General features: G+C 46.0%; 1 protein-coding gene across 1 annotated transcript; it reads right to left on the reverse strand.

Annotated features, from left to right (window-relative positions):
• Nucleotides 1-991: 991 nt before the first annotated feature.
• On the reverse strand, nt 992-19,170 carry BFSP1 (beaded filament structural protein 1). Its single transcript, XM_032185030.1, has 8 exons — nt 18,800-19,170; nt 13,461-13,521; nt 10,744-10,839; nt 9,810-9,902; nt 9,003-9,110; nt 6,177-6,397; nt 4,169-4,254; nt 992-2,214 (listed from the first exon to the last, which is right to left on the reverse strand). Exons 1-8 carry the CDS (start codon nt 19,168-19,170, stop codon nt 1,271-1,273), a joined length of 1,980 nt encoding a protein of 659 aa, XP_032040921.1. The 3' UTR covers nt 992-1,270.
• Nucleotides 19,171-20,211: the final 1,041 nt, after the last annotated feature.

Consider the following 20,211-nt stretch of genomic DNA (forward strand, 5'->3'; position numbering starts at 1 on the left):
GCCAGCTCTTTCCTCCCCAGCTGACGGGCATAATGAGATAGAAAGGAAAGCCCTAACAATGCAGTGGGCTCGAAAATAAAACTTTAAAAACTCTGCTGGGACGGGAGAAGGAAAAGTGCAGAGCCAACCCAGTAAAGCATTTCAATGGGTACTTCACTTTAATGGTTTGTTGGTTTTGTTAAGCCTAAAGTCAAGCTGAGGCCTAAATGATTTACTGCAGCAGAGCTTTAAATCATGCTCTACATGAGCACATCTGCAGGGACTTCTTTTTCTCATCCTGAGTCAAGGATCTCTGGAGGATGTTACAGAAGTACTGCTTTGTGCTTCTCCAGGAAGGGCGACATGGGAAGGCACCACTCATTGTTCCCTGTGGTGCTGCAGGTGACTAGGATGCAACAGACTCACATAGCAGAGTTAAACTGCAAAATGCTACAGTCCAAGGAAATGCCTAACGAGAAAATACCAAAATGCAGTCTTTTAAATTGTCTGCAGTCTGCTTAAAAGCTGCTTGCCAATCTTAAATACCTTAATTGTGCTGGTGAAAGAAAAATTATGCTTTTAGTGTATTTTATAAGGGTTTTCCTTGCTTTACTTTGGTGGAACTTCAAATTTTATTCTGAGAAGATGTGCAGTAGAGCTTATGTCAAACACGGAGAGTTTTTCTTCATACCCAAAAAGAGCATTCTGCCAAGCTCACCTCTAGTTAAAGACTGTAAATAAGAGAGGTGTGGAATAGGTTACAAAAGTCAGGTTTTCAGCTCCTCCTTTGGAAGGACTCCTGCATACCCAGTCAGGTAACTTTTAATAGCAGAGCCTAGCGTGCAATGGTAAAGGCAACACACACCTGCAGTGGGTATTTCTGTAGAAGGCAAAGCTTTTATTAAAGGAACCAGATGTCACAAGTTAACATTTGCAGCTGTCTGAGAGAGGAGGAATCGTATGGCAGCTAGAGAAGCAGTAGGGGAATATGCACTGGCAACCTGCCCTGGATACTTTGGAAAGCCAGGCAACTCAATAATGGTAATTAATTTCAACTTGTCCTAATCATGAAAATAAGTCGCATAGAATGTGCCTACTGCTCCTCGTCCTGGAGCGTTCGCACAGTTGTTACACCAAAGGTGAGCCTACATCAGACAGGATTGCCATCAAAGTCTCAATCTAGTCCATACCAAACAGCAAAACTCTCACTACTGTATCATTTGGTCAGGAAAAAAGAATACATTATTTAAGAACTACGCCAGACAAGTTGACTACTGAGGATGAGTGTCACTTAGGAGCCTTTGTCACCCGGTTTCTTCTTGCTTGTCTTCTCTATCATCGTCTCCACGATCATTGCTGTCTCTTCATACGTCTGAATTCTGTCATCGGAAAACTTCTCGATGGACTCCACCACCTCCACCTTCTCATAGCTCATTGAGCCAGGCAAGCCTGCTTCCCTGAAGAGAAGGTCCTGCTTATCTTCGCGGTCATACTCTGTCTCTTGAAGGACTCCTGGCTCTGTTGGGCTTATGGGACCTGGGGAAGGAGTTGTTTCAGGCTCAGAGATGTCTGGATACTTTGTGACTTGCTCAATTTTTCCTCTTCTTTTGTCCCATTCAAACATGTCTTCTTTCTCTTCTTCTTTCAGTTTATCTTGGGGTTCAAACTCTTCCCTCCTTTCACAGACATCCCTCTTTTCTGATGGCTCAGTGGGCTCGGGCAGCTCTGGTATGGGCTCCACATCACCACTGATTGTCACCTTCCCATTGCTGGTGGAAACCGTGATCCCTCCCCCAGCCGGGATGGAGGAGGACAAGAAGCAAGGTTCTTCATAGCCTCCCTCCCCAGTTACCAGCACGTAACGTCCTTTAGGATGGGAATCGGTTTTAGCTTCTGGTCGCTTGTAAACTCTTATTTTCTCCCTCACAATGTTACACAATTTATCAAAGGCTTTACTTATCTGGGCTCCGTCGGGTACATCCTCTGGGACTATTTCTTTTTCAACAAGTTTTAATCCTTCCTGCCCAGGTTCACATGTGACCGAGCCTTCATGCCTGAACTCTATCTGATCTTGGTCAAGGTCAAAAACTTCCAGAGTTCTTTCATACGTTTTTTCAGGTGAGAGCCCGTCGGTTATGTCTTTAGACATGATCTCCTTTTTCCTGAAAATTTTCTTTGTCAGCGCTTTTTGTCTGGGCTTTACACTGGCAATCTCCTGCACAGCCTCGGTGATATCTAGGGGAGATGAAAACAAAGCAAACAAACAGTGCTGGACACAGCTACTGCAAACGCTAAAGCCATCCCTCACCCTCACTGCTGTAGGTGGAGACTGAACGCAGCAAAATGTGAGCACAGCTTCCCCTGGCACATCGGACAGATGTTTCTTTTCCTGACCCCCCCTTTGGCCAAACAGCGATTTGGCATCTGAGACAGCCCCTTCCATACACAGCACGAGGACACGGCGACTTTGCAGCACGAAAGGCAGCGGCACAGCACATTTCCCTGTCACCAGGCCTGTATTTGTATTCAGCAGCAGAGTTTAGAGCCTGCTGCTGCAGCTGGGCTCAGCACCATCCTCCCAGGCATTGTGGCAGCTCCCTGAGCTGGACAGCAAACCTCATCTCCCAGAGACTGAAGCCACGTGCCCAAAGTCAGAGCCCCAGTCCAGCAGTGGGAGTCAGTGGGAAAAGGCTGCCTGGCCTTGTACAGCTCCACAAGCTGCGAGGGGTTTGGGGGAGTGTAGGGGAAACCCCAAAATCTTATTTAAAACCTTCCCACTGTGTGCTGAGTGGCTGGGTGAGCGGTCCAGGCCTAAAGGGAAAGGCGAGCGCCAGCAGCAGCTGCTCCCGTGTTCCCAAAGACAGGTTCTGAGGGTGTCCCCTGCAGGGCCTCCAACAGGACAGCAGGGGGACGCCTCGGTTTTGGGTCCCGGTGGGGCTCAGAGCCAGCCAGGCCTCCCCTGCCATTTTGGGGTGGGGGCAGAGGCAGGGAGGCAGATCAGGAGGGAGCAGCACGCAGCAGTGGGTGCGGAGCTGGGAGCCACCCAGCCAGCAGAGCTACACTGCTGCCTCTCTGGCTGCTGATGCTCAGCTGCTAACTGTGGGCCCTGTCGCAGCTCAGGAGCAGCAGGAGCACAAGGAGGCTACTGACTTCCATGGCATGAGTAGCTTGAGCAGAGAAGGCAGAGGGATCAGTACTGGGAATTACAGGAACACGAGGACCAACTGACATTAAGATGCCTTCCCAAAGCAGCTGTGCTTGGCCAGTGTCACAGCTACAGGCACATAAAGTGCCCTGTGAGCCTTGCAGGCACCACACGGAGGTATAGTTCGAGATGGGCCGAATCCTCAGCGGGTATAAAACACCCCTTGGCAGGACAGCAGTTATATACAGCTGCTGAGGATTTGGCCTCATACCTTACGGGCCCACTCCGTTTAAAACTGCTACATTTCACAGGACAGCTAGACAAATTACACCTGCACTCCAAAAAAAACAGCCCTTATTCAACAAAAGACAGTGTATCTTCAATCTCAGGAGTGGTTTGTTGCCAGTAAAAACCCAGCGACCTTGGATTTCAGCTACAGTGAGTGATGGTGTGTGCTGTAACTAACTACAAACTCCCCGCTCTATGAACAAATTCCCTTTTTGTTAATCTGTCCCCTGTTTAGTCCTGGCCATTCCCACGTCACTGGGAAATGGAACAAACATCCTGATTCTAACAGGCAATCCTACAGCACAGAGGAAGCTCTCCGTCCCGAGGAGACCAGGCCATGGCACATAAACAGGATGAAAGCAATATCCTCTGCCGGCCTGCCGCACTAACCCTGTCCTGATGCTGCCTGCACATGATCTAAGTGTGGGACAACTTGCAGCAAGCCAGCAAAATACACCCCAGCTCCTTGCACAGTTTCAGGTGCCTTTGACTTTGCTCTATTGATTGGCGTAAGTAGAAAACTGCAAAAATAAGCAAAAAAAAAAAAAAAAAAAAAAAAAAAAGTTTGCTTGTGGCTTTGGCCTTTGACAGCTTGTCCCAAAGGCAGCTGAGCTAAGCTGAAACCGCTGCATTTACTGAACAAGCCTTGAGTCAGGCTGTTGCAGCTGGTGTTCATATGGAAGACAAATGGAAAAACAGCTTAAATTACAGTGATGCTGCTCTTGACAGACACAGGAAGACGTGGCACAGGTTTACCTCTTCCCCTCGAAGCTTGAGGCTGGACAGGTCTATAGATCTGCGTGAAGAGTGTGACTGGCGTTCCTGCTATAGCAGAGTTTAACCTGCCAGAGAAGATGCGCATCAGTCAGACCTCTCCCCTCATTTCCATCAGGAGCAAGTGAAATCGTGCAAAATGAAACACGGAGGTTAAAGAAATGCATTTCTCTGTGATGAGGAGTTAAAGAGAGCAATGGGAGCCTGTTCATTGGGACAATCAATACAGCCACAGCACTTTCACAGGCGTCAGGCTGGCTTCCACCAGCAGGAGTCGGGAGCAGTGCACTGGTAATAAAAACCCACAGCAACACGTTTGTACTTTATACCACAGCACTTAGAAAGGATGGGGAGATTTTGGATGGCAAGCAGTCAGTCCAGGCCTGCCAAGACCTGTACGTCAGCTGTGTCTCTGCCTCCTACTTGTGCCTCAGCAAGAACAGGGACCAAGGGGTGTGCCCCCGAGGAAGCGGCCGTACATTGCGATGTGAGGGAGAAAGCTGGCAGCACACGTCAACAGGCACCAGCTCATTTTCCCTTTTATGACTTTTAAGAGTGACTCCCTTTGTTGTGGGGGGAAAAAAAGACTTAATAAGTCTCTAAGTCATGAAAAAATAAAGATTCAAGATACAGATAAAAAGCTAGTCTCATGCTGAGCTCCTCCTCGACAGAGGAATCAGAAGGCACCAGATGAGTCAGACCCTGAGTGTTTTGAGCCTGTCAGTGTATGGAAAAAGTCTTGGCCTATAAGATTTGCTTCAACTCATACACGCTTTTGCAATAGCCTCCAGTCCAGGGCTATGAAAGGGATGCAAAGCTGCACCTGCAGCTCTTTCCATCAGTCACTTCAGTGAACTCTGCAGTGAGGTGGCTCTGTCTGCCTTTTACCCTGGAGCTGGCTGAGTCTCTCAGAGAAATACACCATCTTTTGCCCTACCGTGTAGCTTCCAACATACGTTCATATCTGTTATTTAACTTCTAAAGCATGACAGTAACTTCATTTCAAAGGGAAAAAATGGCTCCAGTGGTAAAATGTAGATTCTCCTATGGCCAAGCTTTTCAGAGGTACCTGTGCAGTGGGGATTTTTCTCTTTGAGTATCTGAAACGGATGTGATTTTTCTGACAAATCCTTCCTGAACAACAGAGCCTCTTTGGAAGCGTCACAGGATGCATTCTCCAATTGACACCATCACCTTGCAAATGCTGGCCAGTAAAATGTGAGATTTGGTGGAATCACCTGCATACGCCTGACTTCAGAAGGGCAAGAGAAAACTGAGCAGTCTTTCTTGGAAAATATTTGAGCAGTTGGTAGTATTAAGGGTTAAAATTTTAAATGAGAGGCTGGCTTACACACAAACCAGTTACCATATCTGTGGCCTGTGCAAGTCTGCTCTGCCAACACTTGAGAGAAGATTTTTGCCTGGAGGGAGGACATACACACCGTGCAGACACTTAGACCCAGAGCTGTGTCTAGCTTAGCGCTGCAGCTCCTCTTGCAGCCAAGAGAGAGAGCCAAATCTTGACTTTCAGTGCTGAGAATTACCCTAATGGGATACTCCTGATCAAAACACTGTCCAAAATGAGATGCTGGAAGTTGGATTAAAAATCTGTTGCCCATGTGTGAAACGCTGAATTGGCTATGAGTTAGTGTCCTTCGCTGCATCTTCTGGATGACCCAGGGCAGTGGTTTGGGCACCCAGGGGTCTGGCCCTGCAGCAGCAGCCTGTTTAAGTGGCACCAGCTGCTGCTGTGAAAGCCCAGCTCCTTGCCTCTTGTGAGGCTGATGGGCAACATCTAGGGAGCCAGTGCTCCTCTGTTGATTTAAGCACAACCTGCACTTTTCTTTACCCTTTTCCTCCCTTGCCTGAAGAGTGGCTTTGCTGTGAGGAGTGCTTTGCTTTACAGGACATTTGCCCTTGAACAGACATTTTTTCAAATGAGATGGAAGAGATCAGCAGGCCCTTTGGAAGCATACAAACCCAGCCTTACCGGCTGTCCTCATTCTCGATGATGCGTTTGTAGCGTTCCAGCTCGTTCTCCAGGGACTGCTGGTAGATCACCAGCTGGCGGCAGTCGGTCGTGTACTTCTCCAAGGTCCTCTCAGCTTCTTCTATCCCCTTCCTGAGGTTTTCGATCTGCTCATTGTAAAGCTGAATTTCGTCGTCGTAACTCTGCTGGGTGTTTCTAATTGTTTGCTCCAGCATGGTTGTCTGGTAGACAAAGTTAGTGAGAGAGTAAAAGAATCAGCTCTAAATTATTTGGCATCCCCACCTAACAGGCATTTTGTCTAACAGGTATTAACTGTTAATAAACAGCTTTATTAAGCTGTATGATGCTGCACTGCTGACTTACAGTTTCACCGTGTTTGTTTAGTTATTCAAATCCAATACATCTCCATCCCCTCGTCTATCCCTGGTCTCCCACTACACAGTCTGAAGCAGGGAAAGAGCTGTGTCATGTCTCCTTCCTCGTGCACATGGGGCTGGCTGACATCTTACTGCATGAGCTGCAGCTCACTGTGGGCAGCCTGTGAAGAGTGGGCAGAGTCTTAAGAGAAAAAGGAGCCATCTCTCATCTCTGGTAGGCAGAAAGAGCTTAACAGCTGGGAAAATGTGTGCAGGCAAAACCTGTTCTTCCTTAGCTGTGGTCCACAGACCAAGCACTGGAGGATAAGGAAGGATCATTACTAGAAAGAAAGAAAGAAAGAAAGGAAGGAAGAAAGGAAGGAAGGAAGGAAGGAAGGAAGGAAGGAAGGAAGGAAGGAAGGAAGGAAGGAAGGAAGAAAGAACGAAAGAAAGAAAGAAAGAAAAAACACTACCCTTTTTCATTTATTCCTGGGCTTTTTGACTGTAGGAAAGAAAAAAAAAAAAAAAAAAAAAGACTTTGAGACTTTGTTCAGTAAGGCCTAAGTAGCAGTCATTGGAGTGCACATTAACCAGCAGGTGGCGTGAGTTCCTTGCAGAAGCAAGGGACAGGATTTACAAGTGGGGTATTTGACTGTGTAATTCTGCTCTTGCTTTAATTTGCTGATTTTTGGCTATTTATCATAGTTTCTTTATCACTTAGGATTTTCTTTTTCCTTTTTCAAACACTTTTTAAAGAGATGCCTTCTCAAAAAGCTAATGGGACAATAACTGGCTAATGGATTCTTTAATAATTGATTGATCCATCTATGTTACAGGCAAGAGTTTCAAAAACCTTTTAAGAGCCTGAATTTAGGAGGTAAGTCCCTTGGCATTAATTTGTTTATGCTGTGGTGTCAGAGTGCACCAACAGGTGAACCACTTCTGCGTTCAGTGATCACAAGGTGGAATCCATAACCTGGGTGCCACGTGGTTGTCATATTCAGAAACATGAGAGCAAAGGCCCTCAGAGACAACTCAGTCATCAGATTGAGCCTTTGCTGTCACAAGCAACCATGTCATTGCCTTCCAATCATTTATTTCACTCTTTTAATCTCCAAGTGTGAGAAGGAATCAATTAATAAATTATCTCTAAATGGGACACGAAGATTTCATTTTGAAAGCAGCACGATTAATTCCCCAAAGAGCACATCTCTTCATTTGCCAGCAGAAGGGTGATTTTCTCTTCCTGTCTCTATATTGATTTGTGATCTCACTTGTCACTATATTGATTCCTGCCCTCACTGGAGCACATTTGTCCTTTCCAACAAAGCATCAGACATGAGTAAGAAACTGAGGAAAAGACCTGGGGGTACCACTGTCCCCATGTACTCTAGTGAGAAAAGTTATGCCCTAAAAGTTGGAGCTGCTGCTACAGCCATCTAGAAGAGTCCAAAATCCCACCACAAGGTATTTTATTATTGTATCAGCCCTTCCCACACATACAGAGGACTGACAGCCTGAGGCACAAAAGAAGCTGCACTTGGAGGGTATAAGGTGGTCATTCTCTCACCCTATCTGCTAAGAAAACATTCAGCTGTGTTGAGGTAGATCTGACATTTGCAGTTCTATGAGGCTGGTTTCAGCGCAGCCTTCAGCTGCTACCCCATCTCTTGCCTCCTTCGTCCTCGCCTCCTGCATCTTGGCACTGCTCACTGGCTGGAGGAGGAAGGCTGATTTACTGCAGGCTTGTCAGGGAGATGGGCAGGAGCAATGAGGAAAATGAGTAAGCAATAAGAAATGGGCAGCCGTTTTCTGCAAATCAGGAACTGGCAGAAAGCAGCTGTTCTTGCTGTTGGTAGCTTCTAAACACAGGACAGGTGCTATTTAGTGCTCGTCAGTGACAGGGATGAATGCATGGTGCCAAACACAGCTGGACACCTGTGTCAAAGGACATTCAGTTTTTATTACCAAGTCTACCCAGCTATTCTCACAGCAAGCTCAGCATCCAATGTGGCACTGACAGGAAGCACTGGGCAGAGCCCCGAAGATCCCCCATCATTTTTCATGGGGTCAGCTTCCAGCCTGACCTCAGTAAGACAGTGAGACCATCCTTGCCTCACTTTTCTATCCACAGCCTCCTGCTGACTCGATCCCACAGAAGTTTATCTGTGATGTGGAAACTTTCTCCCACCAGCTGCTCCACTAAAGTTGAGATGGCTTCATCATGGCCAGGACACCCACTGCACAGCCCTGCCTGGCCATCAAAACCCAATAATTTGGGCCGCCAAGTGGACAAGAATGAAAGATCTGCAGGAAAAGATGGAAACCAAAAGGAAAGCACACCTCCAGGTCTCCAACTCCTCTGTGCTCCCAAAACCCTGTTAAAGGCCACTCAGATTTACCATGAGGCCATGGAAACAGCAGAGTTTACAAGAACTGTGGTTGTGTTTATGGCTAGCTATGGCAGTACCTCTGTCTGCAGCTTGTATTTTTGTGCCTGTAGCTGGCAGAGGATGCTCTTGTATTCCTCCAGCTGGCTCTGCAGAACAGGGATCCTCCTCTCTGCTACCAGTTTTTCCTGGTTGGAAGAAAACAATGTGTACAGGAACGTAAGTTTCACACTATTAAAAACAGTCAAAAGAAATTGCTACTGAAAACAATCCATAAAGGCAATCAGAAAATGGCAAAAGACACATAGAAAGCTCAACAGTGAACCTCGAGAAAAGCCTTGTGGCATGACTTTATGCATAAAAGACATCATATGGCAGTGCTGTAAAAGTACAGCTTATGTTGAAATTAGACCCTATGGATGTAGCTGTTCACATCTTCTTCCAGCTAATAAATGTGAGCATAGCCACTCACATTGGTGGGAATCACCAAATTTCCATCCTGTCCATAGCAATTTATTTTATTTACAAATTTTTACCACATCTTGATCCTTCCAGACAAGATTTACTGTCTGAAAATACTCATACGTCCTGCCAGCTCCTCCTCAGATGGGAGCACAGCTACTTGACCACCTGTGCCCCAGCCATTTCTGGGACTAATACCCATGCTGGCATGCACCCACCCAACACAGTGCCCCTTCTCCTGCCCACTTCAGTTTTCCAAAGCTAGAGTTAGGTTTTCTCTCCTATTCAGAATCCAGTAGTTAATCACAGTTGTTGCAGTTTTCAGCTAAGTAGTTAGAGGATCAGTCAGGCTTTAAGAATAAACATGGATTCTTTTTTACTTAGTACCGACTGTGCAGTATGCATTTACTGACAGCAATGCTTACCTCAGATATGCCAGTGGTTATGGGGGACACACGAGGGGTTGTCTGGATGATCTGCTGTAAAATATTGACGTAGGTCTGGATTTCCATAAGGTTCTGGGGTGAAGTAAAAAACATTTTCATCAGCAATTGTCATAGCAAGGTGCTTCCCGCAATGTTTTACACTTCTGGGGCCTGTTCCTAGATATTTAGTTCTTTCAACCCAGAGAAGTTCAGGTTATGTTAAGACGTATTTTTTTCCATGAGGTTTTAGTCCTGATTTCAACTGCAGGTGCTATGAGTTTCACCACATTTGGGATACATTACAGGCATTTGTCTAAGTGATAATACACTTCACAGCCTTACTTAAAGACTATGTAATTTCTCTTGCAAAATAAGGACCAAAAGATACCTTTGCATGTGGTCCAAAAAAGTGAGCCTCTTCTTTTAAAAGTGGCAAAGATGGGACCCTGGCCTGGTACAAAGCCCTGCAGCTCTCCCAAGAAGGAGAAAGGAGCTGCATGTATTAAAGCTGGCTGCAATTTAATTATCTGGCCACAGGCTAATGGCCACAGATTAACTGGAATGCTGAGCCAGAAGATCAGGAAACCCTCTCTTATGAGAGCAAGAGCTTCTTAGCATGAACTGTGAGACAGCTTGACTGGCCTGCTGTGTTAAAATCGTGATAACTGGTCAACAAATGCCAAACATTGCTACGGCTGTCAATGTTGGACCCTGAGTGAGTCAATTTGGATGCCTGCAGCCATCCAGCCCTTGGGATCCATCCCACACTGCAGTGTGTTGTGATCACTGAATATACAAAGTGCTGCATTTATGCACTAAAACACAAACTGGATGTGCTTTAATTGGCCACTGGAACAGACCGCTGAGAAGGGCAAAGCCTCACACGTGTCTCCAGAAGAAAGACCTGAAGGAGATGGCAAACCCAGCTGGTTACCTTCTTGTATCTGTCCTTCGTGGCATTGATGTCATCCTGCAGGAACTGGGACTCGATCTGCAGCTCCAGGTTGCACAGCAGCGCTTCGTCCGCTTCCTGCAAGGCAGAGACACATCTCAGTACCCACGGCTGCAGTGCCACAAACCCACAGCGGGAATCGTCCCATGAGGGCAGCAACCTGAGCAGGGATGGGAAGCCTACTGGGACAGCAGAAGGGCTATGAAACCAACAAGTTTGTACACCACGCTTTATACACCACGTTCTCCCATTGCACACCCTGCTTTTCTGCACAAATATAGTGTACAATGCAGTTTAGCACTGGCAGTGTTAAAACATGTTTATCATATGCTTTCTGAATGCTGGGAGCCAAGCAATAGACACTAGGAAACACCGATGTTTGATGCTAAATCTTGCAATGGGGCATGAGTTTTAAATGGATGGCATCAGCACAGTAAGGCATTGATTTCTCCGGTGTTTATGATAAGACCTAAAGTATCTTGATACCTTTTTACTATTCCCAGAAAAAAATCTGTTAGGAAATAAACAGACTGGTCCGAACTATTTTCACTTCTCCTTTTGGTGTGTTCTTACAAATCACAAATGGTTTGGACCCATTTCTGGAACTAAACATGACAGATGAGCAAGACCCAAAAAAGTTTGCTGCAGAAGCTTCTATTATATTTATATGCATATATATACGTGTAATTATATATATACATAAAAAAAAAAAAGACTCAAACTTGACCTCGGTGCTATAGACTAGAACAGAACAAGAAATCTGAATTTCACCATCTGCATTGCTCACAGTAGCTTGGAAGTTGCTACAATCGTTATTTGTCAGAAAACTTCACTGTACTTCACAGAAGACCTAACTGGAAATGACTGTGTAGTTTGTCCAACTGAAAAGTGGTGGATTTATGGTGCTTTATAGCTGGAAAACCTTTACTGAGCTCTAAGACATCGTACCAGAATAGGAGGGTTGGTGGTCCCACCCCAGCCCCCTTTTTTTTAAGAAAGGAACATTTTAGGGAGAATTCAGTGAGTGTCACCCCAGATGTTGCATTTTAAGAGCAATACATTTAAAAAAAAAGGATTTAAATGAGTCCCTCTAAAATTACGTACGTGTCATTACCAGCTGCAATTATGCCTCAGCGAGTGGATCATGCATTGAAAATAAAGCACAAAAATCCATGGGCGCAGCATGTGACTGGTAGAAGGGGATTTTTCTTTTTTACATGCACAGCATGCTCTGTTCCAAAAATGTGTGGATGTTAGCTGTTTCATTATGCTGCCGAGCCTCCCAGCCAGGCTTGCTGACGCGCTCGGAGGCCACCCATGTACCCGCTCTGCTCTAGAGCCATCTCCCTGCTTTGTAGGACAGCAGCTAATCCAGACTGGCACATTTGGAGCCAGTCATCACGAACGCACGCTGCTTTTCTGCACTCCTCTGCTGTCCTATTGAGAAGAAGATCAGTACAACAATGGGGATGTCAGGAGGCTTGTGGAGAGCCAAAAAAAGCCCCCAGGTCCCTAGGTAAGCAAATATTTCTGCATGTAATAAGCAAAAGCAGCATTCGGCTTTCCAATGTTCCTTCAAAGGGGAAAATGCTTTTGTTTTTCGTTTCCCTTGCTTTCAGATAGGCTGGTCTCACTGGTGATGCTTTACAACACAACAGCACAGTGTATCAGCAGAACAGAAAGCTCCACATCAGCTTACTCAGGAGAAAGAGGCCAAAAGCCAGCAAAACAGGGGAAGGAAATAAAGGACCCTTTCATCGCAATTGTTCCTCCATTCCAAGTTTTAACACAACATCTCTTCTCCATTTGCTTTAAACAAATTCGGAGAGCTGTTTTGGCTTTTCCTGGGAGGCAGTTTGGATGCTACATACTATCTCTGCAATGGTCTTTCTTCCACCTTCGCTCCCAATTCTCTTCCACAGAGAACCACAGACACAAACTGGAAGGAAACTGAAAGGGTTCCAGCAGAGGCGGTTCTTCCTGTGATGCTGCTTGTCATGAAGGCTTGCCACAGGTTTGAAAGCCACTGGTAAGTAAGGCAATACTTAAAGAAGCCCAGAGGAATGCCTGGAAAGGAAACAAACTTAACATCTGCACCTGCAATTTGCTTGAAGTCGGCCCTTTTGTTACAACACCTTAACAAAACGTGTCTTTGCTGATGTAAGAAGACTGCTGCACTGCTGTACTGATCCCAGTAGCAACCCTCTCAACCAAAACTCTCATCTTCAGCAGAATTAGCCTTATGCAAACCTCGAACTAAAATCTAACAACCCCCATGGGTGTAATTACAACTAAAATACTGTTTATTTAGGGAAATCAGTTCCTACTCTTTAGGATTCAATAGGGCAACAGACCATAAGAAAGAATGGAGTCCAGTTAGTGACCTGGCTGGATTAAACTAAAGGTCCCCGAAGGCTTAAAACAGCAGTCAGACACCAGCAAAAATGTCAGTGGTGCCTAAGCAGTCAAAAAATAGGGGGAAGGTTTACGAGACAGAGAGAAAATTTCAGAATGGTCTAAAAACTGAGGCATATTCCCAAATGATTTTGCAGAACTAAGGCAATTCTTCAAAAGAAGAAGGTCACAGGGACTTCAAAACAGCTTGCTGTAGTAAATGAAACCACAGAAGAAAAAAAAAAAAAAAAAAAGAAAGAAAAAAAAAGATGAAGACCTTTTCTTTTCCATTTTTCCAGGTTTACCTTATTGAGGCGTTCAAGGGTTTCTTTTAGCTTCTGCTGATATTCACGTTCATTTCTGTACCTGCAAACAGAACAAACGAGATGAAGTTCAGTGGCACATCCTTCTGCAAACTGCATTTTTATTTGCACTGTCATGTACAATATATGCTTAACATTAAAACAAAATATGAACCTTGAATGGAGCCAGAAGATTTATTTATGCATTACTATTACTTTTTTTTTTCCTTTTTTCTTCGATCTCCTTTCTTTTTATGTCCTGAAGAATGAACAGCCAATGCTATTCCCACCTCTTTCAGCATGACTCGGAAAGCCAACAGGAAGGGCTCACTCATGGGATCTGACCAGGAACACGATGGAAGAACTCGGCAGAGCAAAGGAAAGGGTTCGACTTGGTGCTCTGGATTCCCAACTTCTCCTTCTTTTGAATGATATTACCTGGGCAGGTCACTGGACTGTTTTCAATTCTTATTGTGAACAGCAAAGAAGCAAATAAATCCCATGAGGTTTCATTTCATCGTCATTCCTACAAATTTCCGTGCCTCCTCTGCCAAGTGCCGTTTTCTAACTAAACTAAAACAACATCTTTTTTGCCGAATTGTATTAACTCAAGCTCCACTTCCAAGGATACAGATAAGAACATTCAGCTTCAAAAGCAAGACTGCCTTTGTATCTGTTGTTTATTAAGTATCTCACCTCCAACCAATCTTCTACCTTATAAATTGTGTGTACTCAACAAGGAAAACTTCATTAACTTAGACAATTTCTGGCAACTGGGAAAGAATAAAGCACGTTGTGGCAGCTTGTGAAAATTAAATGTATCACTACACTGTAATGCTGGGTTTACACTCCTAGTAATAAAGAAAAAAACACAATAGTGCCAGGGTCTGAGTCCTGATGCCTTTCAGGCCTGCTCCAATCTGGCTGATTGCTGGGTCCTCACTCAAAACTTCTTCCAATGACCAGAATACTCAGCTTTGTTTTCCTTCATTCTCAAACAACCCAAATACCTGCTCTGCCACCCAGCCATCAGTCCACCTGGCAGCCTTCAGCTGCACATACAGTTAGCAATGTGTGATTTCTCTTGGAACAAGGACTGCTTCTAAGTGATTTTCAACGCACACCATAAGCTCAACGCAAAAGGGCTAAGGGCCTCTTAGAAATGCTTCAGAGCCCTTATGGTGAAATGTGCATGCCCCTGTGATGCTGAAATGTATGTAGGTGCAGTGGCTAACAAACTGCAGCACTGTGCTGCTTCAAACCTGATTTCCACGTTCGAGTAGTGTTTAAAAGAGGTCATATGTTTCTTAGATGGTTGCTGGCCAGCCTTTCCTGGTCCTTCAGAGCCATGAGGTTTGTTTGCTTTTTTGAAAAGAAAAAAAAAATCTTTCTCACTCAGTCAGGTAGATTTAGGGATGCAATAAACCTTCTTGGACTGTGTTAAGAAAAAGCATTATTCATTGTTTTTTGCATCGGGGAAAAGAAATGGAGTGGATGGAGCTGCCAGGTTCAAACAGAGCAGAACAGAGCCATGAAGGTTCCCATTACCTCACCTTCCTGAGGTTAACAGCTCTCTGCTGGGGCACTTACAGATTTACAGACATTTGCTAAGCCCCTCGAACCCTTGTATGGTTACAGGTGCTGGCCTTGTGAGACCACTGGGCATGCAGGAGGGGAGCCTGATGCCAGGCTTGGTTCTTCACCTGGGAAGCACAGCTCCAGCAATGCTGTAAATAACTTCTCCCAGCTTCAGCTGACAAACAGGCTGTGTCTGCTCCTGGAAGATGGGGCAGGGCAAGGCCCTTTTTATTTAGACCTTGTCCCTGTTGCAGTGCAAGGGCCGGCATCCCTTCAAAGAGAAAACATTCACAAGACACCCACCCACTTAGTGCGCTTCAGTGGCCGGATACTCAATTTGGTGTCAAGCCTGTGCCTTCAACATGAAGAGGGAACAAATGCTGCCTCTCTGCTGAACTCCGCTGAACTCTTCCAGCAATACAGGAAGAATCTTCCTGGCTTGCCACAAGCCAAGACAAAACTTTTCTACTGCAAAGTTTTCTACTGACAAGTTTCTGAGGCACTTCACTAGACTATTCTTAACAGAAACAGTAGAAATTAGGGGGCCAAAGAGAGCACAAACTGCAAATGCTGGTCCTACAAGGATGACAGACAGGCTAATAATGTTTGCATTTTAGCAAACCTTGCAAGCTAGGATGAGCCCTGTGCAGGCTCTGCTCTGCCGATTTGTGAATACATTGCTACCTGCATTAGCAAGAAGCTGCTGTCAAGTGGCTCACAGCCATGGTGCAAGATTTCAGCACTCTGAGGAGTGGATGGAGGGAGGCAGGACCTCCTCACCTGCAGCTGCAGCAGATAAAACTCTCTGTACAACCAGAGAAGTGGTAGCAGTGCAGAGAATCCCTGCTGACAGGGCTTGAAGATGGCTTTGCCGAGTCCCCACATCTCTGCTCATCCCAGCTATCACGTTTTGTTACCTCTCATTGGTGTTGGGTCTCCAGTGCAGCCCCAGAGGGTGTCATCTTGTCTGAGCATCACTGCGCCGCACCGATGGGAGAGCCAAGCGCCAATTTCTGTGCCTAGCGACTTCCAGGGAATTGTATTACAGGCAAAACCCACAATATTAGCACTGAATGCATTCTAAATGAAATGATCGATTAGCAGGACTTTTAATTCCTGAAGTTAATTAATCCTGTTCAGTCAGGGGTGCTAAAACCGGGGTTTCAGTATCCTTCTGGATCTCATGGAGAGAGAAATACAGTCCTTTCCCACAGACAGATGTAATCCTGCTGTAATAATGATGCTCAATAAAATTAGCATAATTAGCCCTTTCATGAGCTGCATCCAAACAATTCTTAGCAACGCTTTTTTGCAAATTCAAGAGAAAGAATTATCCACTGGCACAGTCTGAATTATTCATGTTAATGTGAAAAGCTATGAATGTGGCTACAGAAGACTTAAAAATAAATTTAAACAGAAGATCTACTTTCCACTGGTTCGTGCACATTTAATTTCACAGACACAGTGGTCCCAGCGCCTACTGTGTTTAAATGTAGCTTTAAAAGGTGTGGTTATAGCTATAAATCTACTTCCTGAACTGTGAATGTGAGTAAATGAATGGGCTGCAAGAGTAAAATTCTTTATGTTAGTGAAAAGCCCAGACATTTTTCAATAACTGGTACACAACGTGGCACTCTAAGAGATTTCATTAATCCCAACATGCTGAAGTAGGTGCTTTATGTCCCCAAATGAATCAAGAATTCCCTAAGCTGCAAGTGCAGCGAGAGCACCGTGCTGCCACTGAACATGGAGCGGGGTGGGAGAGGTCTGCAGCACGGGAATAATTCTGGCTTCAGGAGCATGTCAAGACCCCAACATCACAATTATTGCTCCCATATACTGTTTAGAGAGCCTATTTGTGAGTTTCAGTAGCTGAAAGCATAGCCATCAGGACGGCTTTGAGCAGACTGCCCAGGTGGACACAGGGATCCATCAAAAGGTATTTTCTACACAGTTTGCGTATATATTTTAACTACCATGCAGCCAGCACTGAATTTAGTCAAAATCTCACCGACACTGTGTAATGAGAACAAATGAACAAGTATCACAGCAGACAGGTAAATTATAGCACTGGCTCATAGCTCAATTGCCTGCTCACGATTACTGCAATACAAAACTGCCTCATCAGGTGCTTGTTAGCCTCTAACACTGAGTCGTGAACTCCTGACCACTTCCAGCATAAAGTCTCAGCACCCCTGCAGGGGCTGTCCTGTGCTTTCAGACAACAAGCAGAGATGGGAATTTGGCATTTCTCTCTCTTTGCTGTAGCTCCCAGCTCCCACATGCTGTTTGTGTGGCAGGTCACTGAGCTGGGCTGCAGATAATATTTAATATTTTTTTTATCTGGCTCATTTTCCTGATGAACTTCTCAGGTGCTCCATGAATAGCTCTAGCAGCACAGCGGAGCAGGAGGTGTGTGCTGGGCAGCAGGCAGGGCTTCAGAGGGCAGGTGAGGGTGTGTCAGGACTGCACAGCTCCTGAGAGCAATGTATCACCAAACCATGGCTCAGGACACAGATGGTCACCACATCAGTTGTCTCACATCTGCTTTCTGGCTCATTCCAATTGTGCAAAATGGTTGCAAAAACAAAAGGGAAGTACAAACTGTCTGACACTTACCAGTCCAGATGAAATCCGTAGAGGATCAGACTGAAAATTGATGTGATTTGGCCAAGGCCTGACAAAAAGTCTGATGGAGACAAGGGATGAGATCTCCACTGACTCATGTATGTATATCTGCAGCAGCAATGTGGTGCTGCTCCCGCTGATTCACCCTCTCCCTTATTAAAACTGTTTCTGGTGAGCGCAGTGAGCACTGCCTGGGAGCAGCAGTACTTCTACCACGGCTGTGTTTCTTGAAAACGTTTATTTTTTCTCCTTCCCAACAGTGTCAGTGAGAAGGGTTTCTAAACTAGAGCGTGTTATATAGAGTTCACCCCTCACTCTTTGGTGGGGAAGATGAAAATTTCCACTTCAGTCTCTACACTGCTGCTAATTTTTCCCTTCTCTCCTGTGAGCAGTCCTTATATCAGCAGCACTCACCAAGTCTTGTTGTATAGTTAATTAAGCAACATAGCCAAAACTGACTTTTGCTGGAGAGAAGGGACCACATGTGTCTGGAGGCACCTGGATGCCTCAGCCCCTCAATGTTCCTACCCTTTGATTTATTGTGCCTATGACGTTAAAGAGAGATGGTTAGGAAAAAACTGTTCTTACAGGTATTGCTTAAGTAATACAAGACAGAACTATTGGGATGCAAGGAAAAAGAGTAGGGCAATTAGGCAAGTCCCTTTCACATACCAGGAAAAAAATACTTTCTTTTCATCCACATCTGTAGTGGCTAGCACAGACTGGCCCAGGTGACTTATGGTACCTGTAATTAAGTTTCTTGGAGATGTCCTACATTACTTCAGATGTCTGGGGTCCCCTAACTCTGTGCTGCTCAGACACAAGGCTCACTTTGAGACATGTAACTTTTTAAATTGGGCTATTCCCTCTTTGCAGCTTGGAGCACAGCCCTCCAAGCACCCGCATCCAAACTGCACCACGGGAAGACCTGCTGCCACAGACAGGGAAAGCCGATTGGAAAGGCCATGAAATGCAGAGCTGGAGCTCCCCAAGTCCTACACACTGTCCCTGGCCACAAGCCTGAAACACACAGCGAGACATCACCCATGCAAGAGAAGCAGCTAGTGACCAAACCTGTCCTCAGGATGTAAGTACAGAAACAACGCTGCCTCTTTTCCTCCCTTCTCAAGCCTTACTTGTTGCAGTACTCGTCGAGCATGCGCTGGGCATCCTTCTCCTCCCGCTCCAGCTTGGCTCGGTCAGATGCCAGCTCCCGCATTCGCTGGCGGTTGAACTCGTTCTGCCCGGCAAAGGCCTCGTCCAAGCCCACCAGCTCGTCCACGCGCTGGAAGGTGTCCAGCTGCTTGCGCAGGATGGCGTTGCGCTGCTCCAGCACGCGGGCCCGGTTGATGTAGCTGGCGAAGCGCTCGTTGAGCTCCTGCAGGTTCTCCAAACCTTGGGCCTGGGCCAAGCTGTCAAATTCGGGGGAGCCCCGCAGCTCATCGTAGGCGTCCGAGCGCTCGTACTTCTCCTTGCGGACCTCGCGGAGGAAGCTGCTCCTGTACATGGCTTCAGGGGGGCTGCGCGGTGCCGGCGTCCCCTCTTGCGTGCCTTCCTGCCTCTCCAGTTTGGATCCGATTTATGTCTGGGGGCCTGGGGAGGAAGAATTGACCATAATCACCCCCCCAGACGATTAGGACTTGTCTCCAGGGCGGTTTGTGGCATTAAGGGCATGGTCTGCAGCAGTGAGCTAAATAAATGCCAGTGGCCCCGCCTTGGGGCTGCCTGTCTGGGCGTCAGCAGTTCAGAGGAGCAGCAAGTGGGGGGCGAGGGGCTTTCTTTTCGAGCACTGCAACTGCAGAGCCAGAATAAAAGAGAGCAATATCCAGCTTTTGCTTGGGGGATTATCTACGAACAACAAAACGAGCGCTCTGCACTTTCAGAGGCTGAGCTCAAAGCCTGTCTTGGCCGTGTTACAGGGGAGAGCTTTGTCCTTGCTGTTGCCCCCAGGCCGTGCAGAGAGGCCTTCTGCTGAGCCAGGATTTTGGTGTGACTGGATGGCACTGCCTGATTTTTGTTATCTGACAGTTTTGCAGTTGGTTAGGATGACATGATAGTACGACTCCTGCTCCAAGCACAGGATTTGGCCCTTGGTTCTCACCTCATAGCTCTTCATGTCAGCCTTTCCTGCATGTTACTTCTGTGAGGCATTAGAGGCATCAAAGCAGGAGGTGCACAGAGGTACTGAGAGTCCCATGCTAAAAGAGCCCTGCTGGGATTTAGATTTCTTCGGGAACAGCTAAATGTCATGTCCTCTTGTGACTTGGTGGACACCAAGTTACCTCATGGGGAGCCACCACCCTTGCCTCGTTCCATCCCTTCACCCCCACTGTAGCTGAATCTCACATGCTGTCCGAGAGGCTTTAGTTTCTCTGAAAGTGATGGATGTATTTCCTCAAGCATTTTTTTCAGTCTTTCCCCTTTCAAAATACTGTTTCTTGGGCCTGTTCCTCCAGAAAAACACATATACACACAGCCAAAAAGCCCAGCAGCAAGACAATCCAGCACTGAGATCTCCGTTAGTAATTCATTAGAATAATATATTATA

The sequence above is a fragment of the Aythya fuligula genome, chromosome 3 (genome assembly GCF_009819795.1).
Source record: "Aythya fuligula isolate bAytFul2 chromosome 3, bAytFul2.pri, whole genome shotgun sequence".
Lineage (NCBI taxonomy): Eukaryota > Metazoa > Chordata > Aves > Anseriformes > Anatidae > Aythya > Aythya fuligula.

Bases quoted from the DNA above. Each gene is read 5' to 3' on its own strand.
- BFSP1 (XM_032185030.1), bottom strand. From the start codon at position 19,170: ATGTACAGGAGCAGCTTCCTCCGCGAGGTCCGCAAGGAGAAGTACGAG. The intron at 13,522-18,799 runs GTAAGGCTTGAG...TTCTGTTTGCAG, and splicing joins CTCGACGAGTACTGCAACAA to GTACAGAAATGAACGTGAAT. The intron at 10,840-13,460 runs GTAAACCTGGAA...TCTGCCTTGCAG, and splicing joins CCCTTGAACGCCTCAATAAG to GAAGCGGACGAAGCGCTGCT.